Source organism: Theobroma cacao, chromosome 1 (genome assembly GCF_000208745.1).
Source record: "Theobroma cacao cultivar B97-61/B2 chromosome 1, Criollo_cocoa_genome_V2, whole genome shotgun sequence".
Classification (NCBI taxonomy): domain Eukaryota; kingdom Viridiplantae; phylum Streptophyta; class Magnoliopsida; order Malvales; family Malvaceae; genus Theobroma; species Theobroma cacao.
The window spans coordinates 16,641,651-16,660,699 of NC_030850.1; the positions used below are offsets into that span (position 1 = coordinate 16,641,651).

Genomic DNA, 19,049 nt, shown 5'->3' on the forward strand with positions numbered 1-19,049 from the left:
TTGAAATTTTTTTTCTCAAATTGTTATGTCATCATGTCCAATGCTGATGTCATCAACTCTAACAATAAAATTAGACAACGTAAAAGAAAGAATTAAATTATTTCAATTCTAAAAATTAAAAGATTAAATTAATTAAATTTTGAATACATGAGCTTAATTGACAAAAACGCATAAATATAAAGACTACTTGAATACTTTAACTTTTTCTAAATAAGTACCAAAGTTGCATCGTCGATTTGCTTCTTTACATCAACTGGCACGTTATTGCTTAAAACAATGCTAGGTTTATCTAGATTGACTCTTTGACTACAGGCTTGACAATAAACCTGAATAATATCATACATTTCTGGGCAATTTATGGGAAATGAGCCATGTTTATTATTTAATCGTCATGGCCATGTGATTTTTCAATGAATGAGTTGTACAAAATAGTTGAGTTCTTGGAATTCAAATTATTTTCAGATTTTGAGTAAAAGACAAATCCAAATCAAATCGAGTTGCTTTAGAATATAATAAGCATATGCTACTGTTAAGTACTTATGGTGCCAAAAAGTGTTTAGGAATTTCCAATTTGAAGCCACCCATGTTTGGCCAAGGATTGGATAGTTTACCGTATTTCTGAGCGGATCCACTCATATCCAACACGTGCAAACCCCTCAAATTTCCAATGGGATAAGGATGAAATTCAACCAATTACCAATCTTTCACGTCCCAAAAAAGGTACACAGCGTACTCTCAACAAATTCCCAAACAAACGACTCGCCCCCTCCGCTTCATCCCACCGCAAATTATCCAACCCATCCTCAGCCGTCCGGTTCCCCAACTACTCCATCTCGACCGTCCATTCCGATCCCTTTACCCCAAAAACTACAAAATTTCCTTTAATAGATTAGCCCACTTTTGACGATCCCCAGATTCCAAAACCTGGAATCCAAATCTTTATCAAATCCGGTTCAATTCCAAAGCGTTTCTTTTCCCACACCAAGGCGAGTACGCAAACCCCCAAAACTCGCCGTCTCAGAATCGCCACCTAATCAAACACGGGACATTCTGTTGAATGGTATTACCGAAAATGCCACTACGTGAGGGCCCTGCGGGTTTGAGTTGACTAAGTGGGATCCACTTAGTGGTTTACAATTGTATATATAGCGTAAAACCAACGCTTTCCTCTCTATTTCAAAGCCCCCCCTCCTTGTCTTCTTCCCTGCGAACCACCCTTTTTTAAGTTTCTGCCCCTGAAAGTTGCGAAGGGCGGCACGGAAAATGTCTGCGACAGGCGGTGGGGGAGCAGGTGGCGGAGGACAGGAGGAGGATAAGAAGCCTGCCGATCAGTCTGCCCACATTAACCTCAAAGTCAAGGGCCAGGTTTTATTGTCACGTATTTTAGATCATCATTTTCTCTTTATTTATTTGTTTATTTTATTAGCTGCTTATTTGCGCCTTCTCTGTTTATTGATGTGTTTCGTTTGTTTGCAGGATGGTAACGAAGTGTTTTTTAGGATTAAGAGAAGCACTCAGCTGAGGAAACTGATGACTGCCTATTGCGATAGGCAGTCGGTGGATTTGAGCTCAATTGCCTTCTTGTTTGATGGGCGGAGGCTTCGGGGAGAGCAGACTCCCGACGAGGTAAAACTCCTTGGCGCTGGTTTAGTTGTCTTGACACGGTTATTTCGAGGTTCTGCAATATATGCATGCCTAAATGACATGTTAATGTAAAAATTTTTAATATATGTTTTATATTGCATTGTTAATATTGTGATTTCAGACCATAAAATTGAAGAAACTTCATTAAATTGTGACATGTATTATTTGCCGGAATGTTAATGGGATCATTATCATACTTAATGCTGTGGTTTGGTTTGGATGTTTTTCATGGGTGGTTAGCTCGAGATGGAGGATGGAGATGAAATTGATGCAATGCTGCACCAGACCGGAGGCGGCATGGAAGTCCATGGCTGCTAATTGGACAACATTTGAATACACATGAAAAAAGCTGGGGAGGGCAGACTTGGAGCAAACTATAGTACATAATATATTTTGGTACGTCTATGGAATGTTCACTGTAAATGGCGGTCTAGGGCAACTTTTGCACCAATGGTTTTGTTGATTAGCTAGCTATGCTAGTAGTAAATTGCTGTATGCATGGATATTTAATGGTATGTCAATTGTGTTTCAAAATACTACATGAACAAGTATATTGCTATAATGCTTCAAAATCCTTTTGGATTTGTGCGCATTTGACGTTTTGGTCAAGGATCATCCCCGTTTCCAAGGGTTATTTTTGCCTCACCTCACCTCACCTCAGTGACCAAATACTTTAGCAGCCCCTAACCAAATGGTTATAGAGATTATGTAAAATTCACTTCACACCATGGAGCTAATTGCGAGTCATACACAGCCAAGAAATTGAGATGCATTAGGATAAAAAATTTACATCAAAATAAACGGGGTTCCGACCCAGAGGTACAATTCGACAATTTCAGCACATAAATTGAGAAATTAAGTTGATTCTCACGTCACAGACGGCACACTGAAGCTAAGATTCATTTTTCTTAACCTTGATATCCTTCCTATCAACTATGAAACAAATCATCTTTAATCTAAAAAGGTATACATCCCTAAGTGACATGTAAAATGGGATGGCAGTATCGATAGCAAAACAAAATTCAACAAACGTTTAGCTCGGTTCTCTAGGAATGATCATATCCCAGGTACTGATGGAAATCCTCTGCATGTCATGATGTATGAGGAAGTCAAGCCGGCAACTGGAGCTTTTTGTTGTTCTTCCAGCTGCAATCATTAAGGAGCATAGAATACAAAAGGAGATGATTCAGATTAACAGATATAACAGAAACAAGCATAACTTCGTGTATCAAAATTTTAGACTTTCACCTGTCAAAGTAATAGTAGAAAAAGTCAGCATAAACAAGTGTCTGAATGAGCCCAGAAATCCAAGCTGCCAGAGACATGAAAGAATCAGTGACAAAGAAATGATATGGGAAGCAACAGCCTACAGAAGCATACAAGAGAGTACATCAAGAAAGGCAAAAGCCACAAAAGGGCAATTGAATAGAACCCAAGTACAGAACTCAAAATAGTTAAATTTTCTAGAATTAGCTTTATTCAGTATGATAAAGTTTGTCATAAGCTTCAAGCAGTCATAAACCAAGGGATAACTTAAAAGATACAATCAGATCTACAAGCTGGGAAATCCTTCCAAAAGTTATTACACCGTAAATACACTAAAAGGTCGGGTATCAGATAAACATAGAACCCTCTTGAGAATGTCAAAGATGGTACTAATCTAATATGCTCTTTTGCTTTAGATAACCAACATAACCAAGAAGATGCTAATGATGTTTGCCAAAGTAACTCCATGATCACCACCTTGTCTGGTTGTGCAAGGCAGAGAAAACAAAGCTAGGTTCAGAACCAAATGAAGGAATTCACAGATTATACAACCTCAAGCGATTTTGAGTAACTACTACAATTATTTCTGGTACTAGCAATAAAAAAAAGCAGAATTATTATTTGACAACAACAAAGGAGGAACACTATCAACATACGCAATATGTTATAGACATCCGCTCACATGATAGCAAAAGTCCAAATATTAATTTTTGAATAATGTAACAAACACTATTGGCAGACAAAGAGGTCCTGGAAATCCTAACAATAAAAAAAAAATCAATTATTTGGCTCTATATATCAACAGGATGTAAAGGCACATGGCTCTAGAAACACCTGCAAATAGATGAACTGTCGGCGTTGCTCACCCATCCCACACGTGTTTAAAATTTAAAAGGGGAAGAAAAAGGAAATAGAAGAAAGACACTCTTGGCAGCCTTTCCAATGCAGGGGTTTGAAGACAATCATAAACCAATATATGAGTGTATAATGAATCTAGGGGTCCCTAAACAATGCATGCTCTTACCGATAAAGAGAGAAAGACTTACGTATCCAGTGAACATAGTGTGGTTCGGTGAAGTATCTATAAATCCAGTTAAGAATGTATAACCCTCGATATGCACTGCAATAAAAGAGAAAAACACATAAGCGGATCAGTCCATTGCACACATAAACATACACATCCACTTAGCTAAAACAAAATCTCTACACATCTAGAAGACATCATCAAGTAAATATTCTTAAAAAACAAAAAGAATGCCTCATTTTATTTGATTTGGAAATTTCATATTATGGTTAATGATGCAATGCTAAATTACTACCATACTGCGTACAGTAGTTCCAGTGCTCATATAATAATATGTGGAACACAGCTTACAAATTTCTATTTTTAGTTTACAAAAAATCCTTTTCTCTAGCTCTCTTCAATGTAAACTATAACTAATTTGGTTCTCTGGCACAGAGGACATATAAACCAAAAGAAGAATTAGCAATATTACGGGCATAAAAAATCCTGAGTCATTATCCCTTGAGCTTCAACCCTAAACATTCTTAAGGTTGGAGAAGTTTTTTAAACTCAAAAAGATACCAAAGTTCATCAAGTCCTAAAGAACAGCAATAGTTAAGAAACCAAATGTGATGCAAAGGGAAAGGCTATAGTTTTGATGCAGAGACTGCCAACTAAAAAGTCTCAGGCACAAGCTACAGATTGTTAGTGGAAACATAAGGCACAACCAATTCAAACACCAAAAAAATCAAAAGAACTATCGTAAGAAGAATTAAAAAAAATTCAAACATATGCACTAAATGAGCCAAACAAAGCAGAAGATATAAGATATTGTCAATTGATTAAATCACCATTGGAAAAATTAAAGCATACCCAAGAAGAAAAACATATTGGCCAGTCAAGTTGTCAATGTTTCTAGTCCTTTGCAAGAGAACAAGCTGAGGGAGTATGGCAACGGCTTCTAGATACAACGAAAAGGTCCACATTACCTGCAACCCCGTTCTCCATAAATCAAAATATAAAGTAAAAATGAACCACAATTGGGAAAAAAAACTAAAAAATGTTTAAAAAAAAAAGGAGACCTCCTTGAAGGTGAATTTCTCATTAAAGAGGAGGGCCAAGAGCAGGCAAGGCAACAGAAGAAAATAATGGCGGAAAGTGTCCTGGTCTTTATCGTAAGACCTTCGAACAATCTTATGGCGACGCATGTACCAAACAATCGAAAACGAGCTTCCCAAAAATATTAATTTCATGGAAGTGTTGTAAAGAGATATAAAATCAGTAAAAATGTCCAAGTAACGACTAGCGAAAACGATGGCGTACAGTTCTTGTGTCTTCAAAGAAATACCTGAGCCAATTAAGAAAAATAAAATAAAAAATTGAAGCTCGAAAACAAGAATATTTTAACAGCCGCATTATTAAAAACAAAAAACAAAAAAATGAAAGACGAGAAAAAACTGTTACCGGCGCAAGATTTGATAGTGTGGATCTTGAGGAGCAAGACCAGAACGCTGGCCAGGTGAGTCATGTCACCTGCTAGTCTGAATATATTCATTTTCGCTCTTCCACTGATCCCTAAAACCCTAAATTCCCTTCTACTTCTAAATCAAAACGCAATCGCTTCCAACGGAACGGCCTTTCTTTTATTTATTTTCTTCTCAAAGTGTGGGTTAGACTTAGATCTTGTAGTTTCCAAGTTTTTCTTTTTCTGTTGGATTTTTGGTTTCTCTTTCTCTTTTTCTTTCTTTTTTTTTTTTTATAAAGAACATTTTAATGCTGGAGACAACGATCCTCCACCAATAGAACACTGACACGTCATTGTCATCCACAGTCGTGGTCTGGTCATTGCCTTGACGGAACGTTGTTCAAAATGCGGTGAAAACTGAGAGGAGTGTATTTCACGTCAAAACTCGAAGGCGGGTTTTTTTTTTTTTGGTTTGATGAAAGGAGTGGGGGCAATGTATCCAACTTATTTAGAGTTGGCCGCCATGGTCAAATATAATTTTTGATAAAGGAAACGAAACTTTTATAATTGCTAAGTAGGATATCAAATTTAGAGATGGTATTGGGTTCCTCTTATAATTTACTCATGGATATTCAATTCAGTTATATAAGGTTATATATCTTATAATCGAATTCGGGTAAGATTCGGATAATAATTTCACTAATATCGAGTTCGGATGCCAAATACTTGAATTCATTTATTTTTTTAATTTTATATAATCAAAGACAAAAATATATTGTTAATTAAATTAATTAATAAAATTATGATTATTAATTAACTTGTAATATCTTTTAAAATATATACTTTATATATTGTGTTAATTTATAAAAAATATAATAATAATTATTATTATATATACTTTAAATATAAATATATTTACTTTTAATTTTCTATTAATCTTACAAAAATTATAACTTATAAAATTATTACTTTCTTTTAATTGAGGAATGAAAATTTAAACCCTGCTCTTTAGATAAGAAAATCATATATCAACTAATGAATTCAATACTCGGGTATAATTATAAAATATGCATTTATTTATATAAACTTATAATATATATACTTAAAGAAAAGTTGTGAGATTAGAATAGTTTTGAAACCTAATTTTTTTTATATAATTAAGAACAAACCTATATAGTTAACTAAACTTCCAATGTTGTTTAAGTTGTTATTTGAATATTTGTTTTTAGTTATTTAAATTGATATTTGATATATTCGTTTTTGAGTATTTAAATTTAATTTTTATTGTTTGTGTGTTTTTATAAATTTAATTATTAATGAATTATATGAAATATGGATGGAAAATATTATTGTATATAAATATGGGTATGGATTCAGATTTGGGCAATTGAGTACCTATGGAGAGCATTTTAATAATTTTTTTACATAATCGTGTTTTTAAATAGTTTAGATAATTATTGGATATTAGGTATGTATTAGGGTTCTGATTATGATAGTAAATTTTAAAAATATTTCAGTAGTTGTAGGGTTTGGGTACCCCATTTATTAATCAAGTTTGGTTTCAAGTACCTTAAAATTAGTGACACCCTACCTGTTGACATCTCTAATCAAATTACAATTTAACCGTTGATATTTGATTTTTTTAAAGCCAAAGACTGAAAAAGGAGAAGGGCAAGGATTGATTGCCGCAAACTACATTTAAGCAATTGATAATGATTGACAAGATCAGATTGGCCAATTAAGGTCGAATTCATACAATTCCAAGTTAGATTCGGCCTTTTAAATGGTCGGATTCGACTATGGAGAAAGTCATCAATCACATTTGCTGGTCCTGATTGAGATCAGGCTTGTTGAAGCCAAAAACAACCTTAAATGGCTAGATTTTATCGATGTTTGATATTAACCATGATTGAATAGAATTCAAAGAAAGAATAAGTTGCAGAAGAAAAATAAAGCTAGAAATGTATATTATAAAAGAAAGTGTTTTCTCTTTACTCTAATGTGCTATTAAATCAGAGTATTTATACTCAATATCTATAGCTAATAATATAAACTATTTATTTACCTTTCAATCTAACTACTTATTAACAAACTAAACAACACGTGCTTATTCTTGTAACTTGCTAACTTATTCTTTAACCAACTTCTTTGATGACGATGACATATGAGAATCACATGCTGACTTCTAATACTCCCCCTCAAGCTGCAAATAAATGTCATGAATGTTTAGCATGCTTATCAAGTTATAAAATTGTACAGGTTGTAATGCTTTAGTAAATAAATTTTTTATTTGTAATTTTGTGTGCACGTATTTTGGAGTCATAATCCTTGTTAACACTTTTTCTTGAAGAAAGTGACAATCCACCTCTACATGTTTGGTTTTTTCATGATAAATTAGATTCTTGCTAATATGTAAGATCGACTGATTATCGCAAAATAACTCTACTGCTTTAGTGTGACTAATTCAAAGATCTTTCAGCAAGAAAATAAGTCAAATAACCTCACTACATGTTGTTATCATAACTCTGTACTCTGCTTTACTAGAGCTCTTAGCCATTACTAATTGTTTCTTTACCTTCTAGTTGACAAGTGACTTTCCAATAAAAACACAGTAACCAACCATTGTTCTCCTTGTGTCTGGGCACCCTGCCTATCACATTCATTATATGCCTTCAAAAAGTATAAACTTTGTCTTGATGCTTTCTTCAAATACTTCAACACCCTCAGTGCTGCTTGCATGTGTGTTTGACAGGGCCAATCGATGAATTGTACCAAACATATCTGAAGCAAATGTAATATCTAGCCTTGTAAATATCAAATATAACAATTTTCCCATTAATTTCCTTTATCTAATAGCATCCACTAACTAACCCTCATCACATTCCTTAGTCAACTTACAATAATAATCTGTGGGAGTATTTATTGGTTTTATGCCTAGCATACCATATTCAAACAACAGCTACAATGTAAACTTTCTCTGACACAATTAAATGCTTTAGTTGATCCTGGAATTTTAATGCCTAGAAAATATTTTAACTTGCCAAGATCTTTCCACTTAAAGTTGTTGTTCAAAAACTATTTTACTTGATCAGTTGCTGCAATTGATGAACTAGCTATCAAAATGTTATCCACATAAACTAATAATGCTATAAACTAATCATTTTCTGACTTAGTGAACAAAGAGTAATCAGCCTTAGATTGCACAAAACCATACCTCAATAAAGCTTATGTGAACTTAGAGTTCCATTGTCGTGAAGCCTGCTTCAAACCATATAGGGATTTCTATAATTTGAAAACAAGTCTACAACCTAATGGACACTTATACTCTTTCTAAGGTTCATACCCCTGAGGTAAATCCATGAAAACCTCTTCATTTAAGTCACCATGAAGGAATGCTTTATTGATGTCTAAGTGCCTCAAAAATCAACTTTTTGCAATAGCGATGGCCAAAAGGACTCTAATAATAGTTTGCTTAGCAACTAAATTAAAAGTCTCCTAATAGTCAAATCCCTCATGTTGACTATAGCTTTTAGTTACCGATCATGCTTTATATCTCTTTATGCTACCATTAAAATTAATTTGCACTTTATACACCCATTTAAAACCCACAACATATGTACTTATTGGTAGAGGCATTATTGTCCAAGTCTTATTTTCTTCTAAAGCATTCAATTCAGCTTGCATAGTTTCTTTCCAATTCTCATGAGTGATAGCTTGTTGATAAGTTTGGGGTTCAAAGGTATTAGTAAGTGAAATGGTAAATGCTTTATGAGATGAAGATAGTTGTGAGGTGAATAAATGGTTTTGAATTGGGAGAGTAGTAACTAGATTTGATTGAAAAGGTAAGTCACATTGGTATATATCAAAATACTTAGGTGGATTTTTAAATTTGGTATTTCTCTTAGGTAAAACAAATGGACTAGCAAATTCATTGTTAACAATATCCAAAGATAAATCAGTATCATGAGAAAAAAAATCAACAAATGGTTTATCAAAAGAAGAAGGAATAGGATTAGAAGCATTACAAGCAACAAAATAAAAAATATCAAAGTTGATATGATCAAAATGATGAGATGCATGCATATCAGAATCACAACAATAAAAAAAAATATTTTCATAAAAATAACATCCCTAAAAATGAAAGACTGTTTTGCCTTCAGATCATATATTTTGTATCCCTTAACACCAACTAGATATCCAAGAAAAATACTTTTTGCAGTTCTAGGGTCTAATTTCTTTCTGTTATGTGATAATGTGGAAGCATAGCAAAGGGATCCTAAAACTTTGAGATGAGAATAAAAAGGGAGGTTTTGGTATAACATCTCATATGGTGTTTTGGCTTGCAAAGTAAAAGCTAATAGTCTGTTTATCAAATGTGCAGCTACAAGAATAACATCTCTCCAAAAATGTGAAGGTAGTTTGAACTGAAACAATATAGACCTTGCCACCATCAACAAATGTTGATGTTTTCTTTTCACTACTCCATTTTGTTATGGAGTGTCTACATAAGAATGTTGATGAACAATTTCATATTTAGAATAAAACACTACCAAATTGAATTCATGAGCATTATCAAACCTAATTTGTTTGATAGTGATTAAAAACTGATTTTGTATCATTCTACAAAATAAGGGTATGATTGTCATGACTTCTGACTTACGTCTTAACATAAATATCCAATTAAACCTAATATTATCATTTACTATAGTAAGGAAGAAATGATAACCAGACAAAATAACAACGCGATATGTTTCCCAAACATCAACATGATTAAAATCAAATGGAGAATTTGAAAATTGAATACGAACAAAAAAGGCAATCTTTTTTACTTAGCAATATGACAAATCTTACAAGATTTATTCTTTATATAGGATACTTTAGAGCATTGTTCATGAATTAGTTTCATTTTTTCATATGGAGTATGTTCTAATCTAAAATGCCAAATATCATGGCTACCAATAGATTGACCATTATTTATAGAATTTTAAAACTTGATAGTATTTACAGAAGTTGGAAATTTAACAATAGAATTGAAATGAATAAGACTAATACAAGATAAAACTTTTGTCCAAATCAATTTGCATGAAGTATAAACCTCTTTTTACTTTAGCAACCCCAATAATTCTCTATGTGAATTTGTCCTGAATAAAATAGTGGCTATAAGATAGACTACACAAATGCTTTTTGGCTTTAGTAAGACTACTAAAGCTAATTTTCAAAAAGAAAAAAAAAAAGACTACTAAAGTTAACTAAAATGAACTTAACAGAAGGTACAAACAACACATTCTCAAGCACAAGAGAAGGAGTCAATCTCATTGTCCCTATATGACTAACAATAACATTTGTATCATTTGGCAGCAATACAATCATATTACGAACATGTTTAACTGATTCAAACAAAGAAAGTGAGCAAGCTACATGATCCAAGGCACCAGTATCTACTATCTAGGTTTTGCTATCTATTATGAATGATTTTCCTAAATGTGATTAAGATATATATGCATTTTTAGCATTCAAACAGGTTAGATTTAGAATCATACCAACTAAGATAGAATTTACCAAGGAAGGATGTGGTTGATTGGCTTAATGGATGTTTGAAGACACTAGTTCCTTATCAACATTATTATCAACATCTTGATCATTGAGAAGAAACATTAGCTTTTGTATATGTTGCTTTATGACAAAAATTTGAGACCTTAAATAATTAATACTTTCCTCCAAATGATCCTGTTGTGTAATAGCAATGACACTATTAACAGTAGCATTACTAGCAGTAATATTCTTTCTTTGGTTCATTTTATTCTTTATGAATTTAAAATCTGTAGGAAATTCAATTAGATGGAAACATTTTTCCTTAACATGTCCATTTTTCCTGCAATGAGAGCATACCAAATCACCTTTATTTATCTTTCTCCTATGACCATATACTACCATAACAAGTGTTTCAACTAGAGGTTGTGATTGAATGAATAGAGATCTTTGTGATTCCTTATGAAGAGTCATATTATATGTCTTATTGAGAGTAGAAAAAGGCCTGAGCATCACAATTTGTGATCTCAAGGCAAGATATGATTCATTTAAATCATTAAGAAAGCGAAACATTATATCCTTGTTGTACTGATCAACAAACTTTTTGAAGCAATTATTATTACAATCTACACACTCATAATCAGGCAATAGCCTATATTTTTTAATTCTTTCTTAGTAGATTTCAACTCAGTAAAATAACTATCAACTGACCTGAGTCCTTTAGTAAACTATAAATTGTAAATCCTTAAATCATCTAGTTGTGAAAATCATTCCTTCAAGCTCTCCCGTATTTGTTGTGCCGAATCCGTGAAAAAGATAATGAATGCAATTTCTGATGAAATAGAATCAAGTAGCCAGGCTACAATCAACTTGTTATACTTGTTCCAAGGACCAAATAGTGGATTTGTAGATATTGGCTCGTTGATGGTCCTACCTGCAAAACTTGTCCTATTACGAATAACTAATGCAAGAAGGAATGAATGAATCCTGCCAAATAATTCAATGAAGTCAATTTAGGATTTGACATCACTGAGCTTGGATTGTCTGAACAAGGAACATAATATGGGGATTGTGGATTTTCAATAGGTGAAACCGATGAACTAGCAACCATTTTTGAACACAAATCAATGAAATGTTTTGAAAAAAAAAAAAAACAATGAACCAAAAGTAGACATTGAAAGAGGAATCATGAAATGAGAAGAAAAATCTTGGATCTGAAAAGTGGATTCATGAATTGAGAAGAAGAATCTTGGATCTGAAAAAAAAAAGAAAGAAATCTAATCGATAAAAGAGATATGGCTTAAGAAAGGATGAAATTTCTAAATCGCAAACAATAGCTCAAGAGAAAATGAAGAACAACTTCAAGATTAGAGACAAAAGCCAAGCCATGGCTCTAATGTCATGTTTGATATTAACCAGGATTGCATAGATATTTAGAGAAAGAATAAAGTTGTAAAAAAAAAAAAGTAAAGCTAGCTGGAAATGTATATTTTGCAAAAAAGTGTTTTCTCATTACTCTAATGTGCTATTACATTAGCGTATTTATACTTAATATCTTTAGCTAATAATGTAAATTACTTATCTACCGTTCAATCTAACTAATTACCAAACTAAACAACACACGCTTATTCTTGTAACTTGCTAACAAATTCTCCAACCAACTTCTTTGATGCTGATGACACACGAGAATCATATGCTGACTTATGATGACTCGACCCTGTTGCAATTAGTGGTTGATGAGGAGAAAGAGAAGGAAAATTTTAATTATGACAACCTGATAGCGTCAAATCGTTTGATAAGAATGCATTCAACCATGCCCCAGCTTGATCCTGTTGTCTCCTCTGACAGGCGATGGTGCAATTGCCGGCGGTAGCACCTTCATTTCTCCTGTCGTCTCTCATCTTGCATTGGAAAGTTAACCTTCAAGTTAAGGATGAAATCGAACTTTTAATTTTCTATTTAGCAATTAATCAAAATTTCATTTACCCTTTAATAAATATCTTTTTGTACGGCAACTGACTCTAATATTTCGTAGTCCATTGGCCCTTTTAGCAATTCAGGAATAGTTGGAAAAATAAGAACATTTGTTTGTTTCTACTTCGAAGCATCTAAAATGAAATAAATATCTACGTATAATTATTTATACTAATAAAATAAAATGATTGGATTAGATGGTATTAGTGTCTTTTATGAAAATCACTGCATTTGTTGGTGATTAGTATTTTTTTTATGATATTTGTTTGGAAATAGTTATAGTAAAAATGAATGCAACATAGAAGCAGGCTTTCAATTTCTAGAACAACCAAAGAAGAATACAGGATAGTCAAGGTATTATCAATTGATACAGAAAGGAGGAGGAACAAACCAAGAGTCTCCTTCTCTTTCCCTCCCTAAATTGAAATGCAATCTCAAAATCCTGAAAATTAAACAAAGAGAAAATCAGAGCTCCTGTGATGAAAAATAATTCAACAGATTGCATCAACATGTTTCATTCATGAATCGTGAGGATTCAACTCTCATTTACCTGTTCTAGCGTCTATTGCTGGCCCTTTGATGCCCCCGGCAAATCAACTACCAAGGAATGTCCACTACAAGCTTTCTTTTGTTAAAATCAACTATGAGATCAAGAAATACTTTCACCCAAACAAGGTCACTCTCCTCATCCAAAGGAAGTCAGCCACTAAAGTGCGAAACCAAGGTGTTACTGTTTTGAACAATGCTTACTATCATGCAGTGATCTAATACACTGTCTTGATAGCTTTATATTATTTTCTCAGTTTAACCATCTCTAAGTTGCCACACACATTATATCCTCTGCAGGTACTCTCTAGTCTTAAGTCTTAGCAGTACATTACATGTCTCAAATCAAAATCAATAAATAAATATGTCCTAGCACGCGAGTTAATATTCATGTTGATCATTGCTATAGTTCTTTAGACAGACATGCTGGATTACCTTAACTTCATTGAATTAGTTGATACCACCAACATCTTCCCATACAACTTCAAACACAGAAATATCCATATCCATGCAAACTTTCATAGAAATTCCTTACAGAAAATGGAGATTTTTCTTTCAACAAGCCACATGATGATTGGAAAGCACCTATGCAAGTTCTTTTCATGGCTACTTTATAACAAAAAAACATTTTAGGAAGCTGCAGTTAGTGTAAAAGTGCTAATCAACAAAAATGTCAAAAGCTGGAAAGTGGGCAAACTTTTCTCACATGTGAAGGAAAGCTACAAATCCAGCATGTTCTCACATCAGTTGTAAACTTGTGAAGCAGCTTTACCACATAAGAGTACAGAAGGCCCAATACTTGGGATACAAAACCCTCCTTATTCTCAAAATGTGACTCAACAATCTGAGTATATATCCTGGACAAAAATGTTATGTGCCTCTATTGTAGTTCCAATAAAAATTACATGATTAATACAGTCCTCTCAACTCCAAATGTGGAGCTCAACATTATCAATAACTCAAATTCCAAGTCAAATCCTCATCCTTTTAAATTCAAAGCTCCTCATCACAACTTAGGTCATTCAATCCCTCATTCCTCATTGCCATCATTTCCATGTCTTTCTTAACCTGTTCTCTTCGCAACCTCAACAACTCCGCTCTCTCCTGCCATCCTTCCTCCAACAATTCAACAAACTTATCCTTTGTCTCAAGCAACGGATCCTTATCAATCAACTGATCGTCCTTATACGCCTCCCTTAGCACTGCAGTCTTTATCCCACCTTTTAATGACATATAGAATATCCCCGAATGCCTTGTAAACACACTAGAAAAAGCATTTGAAAATCTATAATCATCGGTAAACTTACCCAATATAGGCGCCGGAACCCTTTTGAACAATGAGAGGGAAAGCAACTCATGGAAAACCCCCACCATCCTTTTCTCCATTTCTCGTGAAGCTTGATCCAAATGTGACACATCCTCATAAGGAGATATATAATCTAACTCTAGCCAATCCCTGACCCACTCTCTCATTTCCTTCCTGAGAAAAAACCCTGCCGGTAACTTGTAGTTAAAATTTGGCCTAACCCGAATCCCTGTTAACCTCGATTCCTCTTCTGCTCTTTGCTCAATAACAGATTTGGCAAACTCTGGATTCCACTCAACCAACTCCAAAAACGACTGCCCTTCTCCAGGGGACCCGGTTAACCTAAAATAATTCGAGTACTTAGGCACTAAACTAACCAAAAAATCATTTGGCAAACCAAATTCTCTCTTCACATGAACCAATTTATCCACACTAATCACCTTATATCTCGACATCATCAACAATTTACAAAGCTTAGAAACAACCAACTCCTCATTTTCACTATAAATCCGTTTCTCCTCCTCTAGAAAATTCCTCAACTTATCACTAGGCCGCAAAAAGGGAACGCGCTCGGATTTGGGTCTAATCCGATCATAATAAGTATCGAAAAGACCCGGGTTATTGTTAATAAAGGTTTTAACTTTGACATTAAGGCGTAATCTCTCCCGCCTTTTATCTAAGTATCGGAGAGGGATCGCTTGACCCGGCTCGTTAAGCACTTCCTTCACGACCCGGGCACAGAGCTTGTATCGTTTATCGTTTTCTATGGCTTGGTCTAATTTCTGGTCTTTCCTCCAAATAACTTTGAGGCTTGAAATGGGCTTGATTTGGAAGGTGAATTTAGGGTTTAAGAAAGAGTCGAAGTCAAATTTTAGATAGGAGATGGAAGAAGAAATGGTTTGGGATTTGAAGAGCATACCTGAAATTAGCTTCAAAGCAAAAACCCAAAGCAATTGATCAAATTAAAAACCTAGCAATAATTCTTAGGATTGGCAGTGGGAAGCAAACTCCAAACCAGAATTCGTGAATGAGCAGAATTCACGGCTTAGGGTTTTAGAGACTGAAGTAATAGTAACAAGGGACAGTCAGATTACTCTGAAGATATATTAAAAAATGTAAAGGGCAAGAAACAAGAAAAATGAGACTTGGGTGGCCTCAAATGTAATTTCCTACTTTTTGGAACCAACAGCTACGTCTGTGGAAATATATCCTAAATGCCCATCGCCATCGGAGAAGGCAACCATTAAGTTCTCTATTATTTTTAAGTTATACTAATTAGAATTTTACTATTTGATAGAGAATCAAAATTTTATAATACTCAATTAATTTCTTAAATTATTATCCAAACCTGATTTTGAATATTTTAGATATTATCGATTAAATATTTATATTTATATATTAATCAATTAAAAATAAATTAAACATAATTTTTATGTATATTATGAATAAAAATTAAAATTAATAGATTAAAGTTATTTCATAAAAACTATTTAAAATTTAAAATCATTTTTAGAATAATTAATGAATTTTGGCAAGTATTATATTGATGATAAGGAATTTATAAATAAAAAATATAAAATATAAAATCAAAATTTAATATTAAAAAATATTATTTATAATCGAGTTCAGATAATGAGTATTTTAAGATCAATACCCAAATCTTACCTAAACTTGTGACGAGTAATAAAGTTACTACCTAAACCCTACATGAACTTGATTATAAAGTATCCTAATTTTACTTAATCAGATCAGATAATACAAAGTACCCAAGTACAAAGCACCAACTGACATCGCTAATTGCCGTACATGAGTTAATTTATGTATATAACTAGAGGTATTACCTCTACATGGATGGAAAAGAAAAATAATGTGTACTTATAGCCATATCAAATAAGTAGTAAAGTTGACTCTTCAATTAATAACTGCTTCAATGTTGTCTCAACTTTACTCAATGTTTTTTTCCAATCACTTATAGCCATATCAAATGATTACACACTCATTGCAACTTTTATTGCTAAATTAGAATACAATTTAAGCAAAATTTTGTAACGTTTAGGATTATTTGATCTAGTAGATGCAAAAGAATTTACCATAACTCTAATCTTCGCTTCTTTAGTCCAGCTTTTTAATATGGGAAAATTTTTTTTTTGGCTCTTGAAAACAAAGTGTTTTTGAAAATAACCTTCCAGATAAATTTAACTATTTTTAGCCACCAGAAGAGATTTTGGGATAAAAATGCCCTTAATAAGACATCTTCGGTGACGTGCACTCTCAAATAGGCGAAAAATTAGAAAATAAATATGCGAAGAATTTTTGAACATCTACTTTTGTGCAAAACATCTTATTTTTTCCCCAGAAGTTTCTGCAAAACAAAATAATGGTTTTTCAGATATTTCAGACATTACATTTAGATAATACGAAGGGTGATATTAAATCGAACGAGAAACCGGTCATGATGAATCGAAAGCTTCAAGAATGATGTGAAAGCAAAAATCCCTGATACGGTGGTGAATCGAAAGGAGAAAGATGTGAATCTGAAGCAGGAAATGGTCGTGCTACAACAGGCCATATGGTTTGTGTGACGGTAGGGTTTTAGAGTTTGTGAAATGGAATGGTGGGAATGTGTGACACGGCATGGTGGGAATGTGTGACACATCATGGTGAGAATATGTGAGACGGGTGTGACACGGTAGGGTATAGAGTTTGTGACATGGCATGGTGGCAATGTGTGACACGTCATGGTGAGAATATGTGACAAGACAGGGTTTAGAGTGTGTGACATGTCAAGGTGATAATGTGTGAGACGGCACGATGAGAATGTGATAGGGGTGTGACACGACAGGGTTTAGAGTGTGTGACACGCTATGGAGAGAATCTGTGACACGGCAGGGTGATAATGTTTGAGACGACACGGTGAGAATATGTGACACTGGTGTGACACAGCAGCGTTTAGAGTGTGACACGGTAGGTTTTAGAGTGTGTGACATGCCATGGAGGGAATTTGTGACACAACAGGGTGATAATGTGTGAGGCGGCATGGTGAGAATATGTGACACGGGTGTGACACGACAGTGTTTAGAGTGCGTGACACGCCATGGACAGAACGTGTGACATGGTAGGGTCATAATGTGTGAAACGACACAGTGATAATGTGTGACATGGGTGTGACATGGTAGCGTTTAGAGTGTGGGACACACCATGGTCAGACGTGTGACATGGCATGGCTTGAACGTGTGACACACCATGGGTTTAATATGTGACACGCCATGGTGTGAAAGAAGGCGGGCAAATGACGAGGAAGGCGTTTGGACTTCGACTAAACGAATGAGATGAATATAAAAGGCCATTTCGTTTTAATTAAATATTTTTCTAAAATCATAAAAACGTTTGTGTGAAGGAAGTAAGAGAGTTTCATTCATTTCTTATTCTGAAAGGTAGTAGAGAGTTTGGCTTTGTTCTTTGCAAGCTTAACTACATCACAACAATAATGTCGGTTATCAATGAAGAGGTCAGTCACTCTAAAATTAATGTTTCTTCTGTTCGTTGATTTTTTACTGGGTTGGTTTGCTTAAACTGTTGATTTTTTGTTGGTTTACTGGGTTGTTTGGTGTTTTTTTTCGCAATTGTTATGCTTTGCTTAAACTGTTTTCTTCCTGATTTTATGGTCGTCCCAAAGTGTTGAAGGGAGTCCGCGTCTGCATATGGCGTTATGGGTTAACTGATTTTTTGGGTTTTTAACGTGTCACGGCTGTTCTTGGCGTGTTGTAGGTTAACTAATTTTTTAGGTTTTTAGCGTGTCACTATTGTTCCTAGTGTGTAGTGGGTTAACTGGATTTTTTTGTTTTTAGCGTGTCACGACTGTTCCTGACGTGTTGTGGGTTAACTGGATTTTTTGGCTTTTGGCGTGTCACGGTTGTTCTTGGCGTGTTGTGGGTTAACTGGTTTTTTGGGTTTTTAGCGTGTCACAGCTATTCTTGGCGTGTTGTGGGTTAATTGGATTTTTGGGTTTTTGACGTGTGATCGCTGTTCCTGGCGTGTTGTGGGTTAACTGGTTTTTTGAATTTTTAGCGTATCACGACTATTGGTGTAACGAGTAATAATTATAGATTTTGGCATGTCACAACACTAATAGGCATGGCATGTCACGACACTGATATGCATGGCGTGTCACGACATTTAACTTGATATACATGACGTGTTACAACTTTTACTTCATATGCATGGCGTGTAACAACATTTATTTCTTTTTTCAGTATTCCTTGTTTCCACATTATGGGTTAACTCACTCGTGCATGTGTTCCATGTTTTGCAGGTGC

General features: G+C 34.1%; 3 protein-coding genes across 9 annotated transcripts; 1 reads left to right on the forward strand and 2 right to left on the reverse strand.

Annotated features, from left to right (window-relative positions):
• On the forward strand, positions 1,144–2,236 carry LOC18612765 (small ubiquitin-related modifier 1). The gene is made up of 3 exons (XM_007049685.2): positions 1,144–1,365; positions 1,477–1,626; positions 1,885–2,236. The coding sequence occupies exons 1-3, from the start codon at positions 1,264–1,266 to the stop codon at positions 1,960–1,962; spliced, it is 330 nt and encodes a 109-aa protein (XP_007049747.1). The 5' UTR covers positions 1,144–1,263; the 3' UTR covers positions 1,963–2,236.
• LOC18612766 (ER lumen protein-retaining receptor) lies at positions 2,392–5,677 on the reverse strand. The gene is made up of 6 exons (XM_007049686.2): positions 5,378–5,677; positions 4,996–5,261; positions 4,787–4,902; positions 3,957–4,030; positions 2,893–2,956; positions 2,392–2,790 (listed from the first exon to the last, which is right to left on the reverse strand). Exons 1-6 carry the CDS (start codon positions 5,466–5,468, stop codon positions 2,754–2,756), a joined length of 648 nt encoding a protein of 215 aa, XP_007049748.1. The 5' UTR covers positions 5,469–5,677; the 3' UTR covers positions 2,392–2,753.
• On the reverse strand, positions 11,364–15,820 carry LOC18612768 (protein ROOT PRIMORDIUM DEFECTIVE 1). Of its 7 annotated transcripts, none has more exons than XM_018125653.1 (4): positions 13,432–15,820; positions 13,273–13,323; positions 12,682–12,808; positions 11,364–11,841 (listed from the first exon to the last, which is right to left on the reverse strand). In XM_018125653.1, exon 1 carries the CDS (start codon positions 15,648–15,650, stop codon positions 14,421–14,423), a length of 1,230 nt encoding a protein of 409 aa, XP_017981142.1. In that variant the 5' UTR covers positions 15,651–15,820; the 3' UTR covers positions 11,364–11,841; positions 12,682–12,808; positions 13,273–13,323; positions 13,432–14,420. The 7 variants fall into 7 exon arrangements, with proteins under 7 accessions (XP_017981142.1, XP_017981128.1, XP_017981147.1 ...); XM_018125639.1 differs by having other exon boundaries at positions 12,682–12,827; XM_018125658.1 differs by lacking the exon at positions 11,364–11,841 and having other exon boundaries at positions 12,363–12,827; positions 13,432–13,587; positions 14,134–15,820.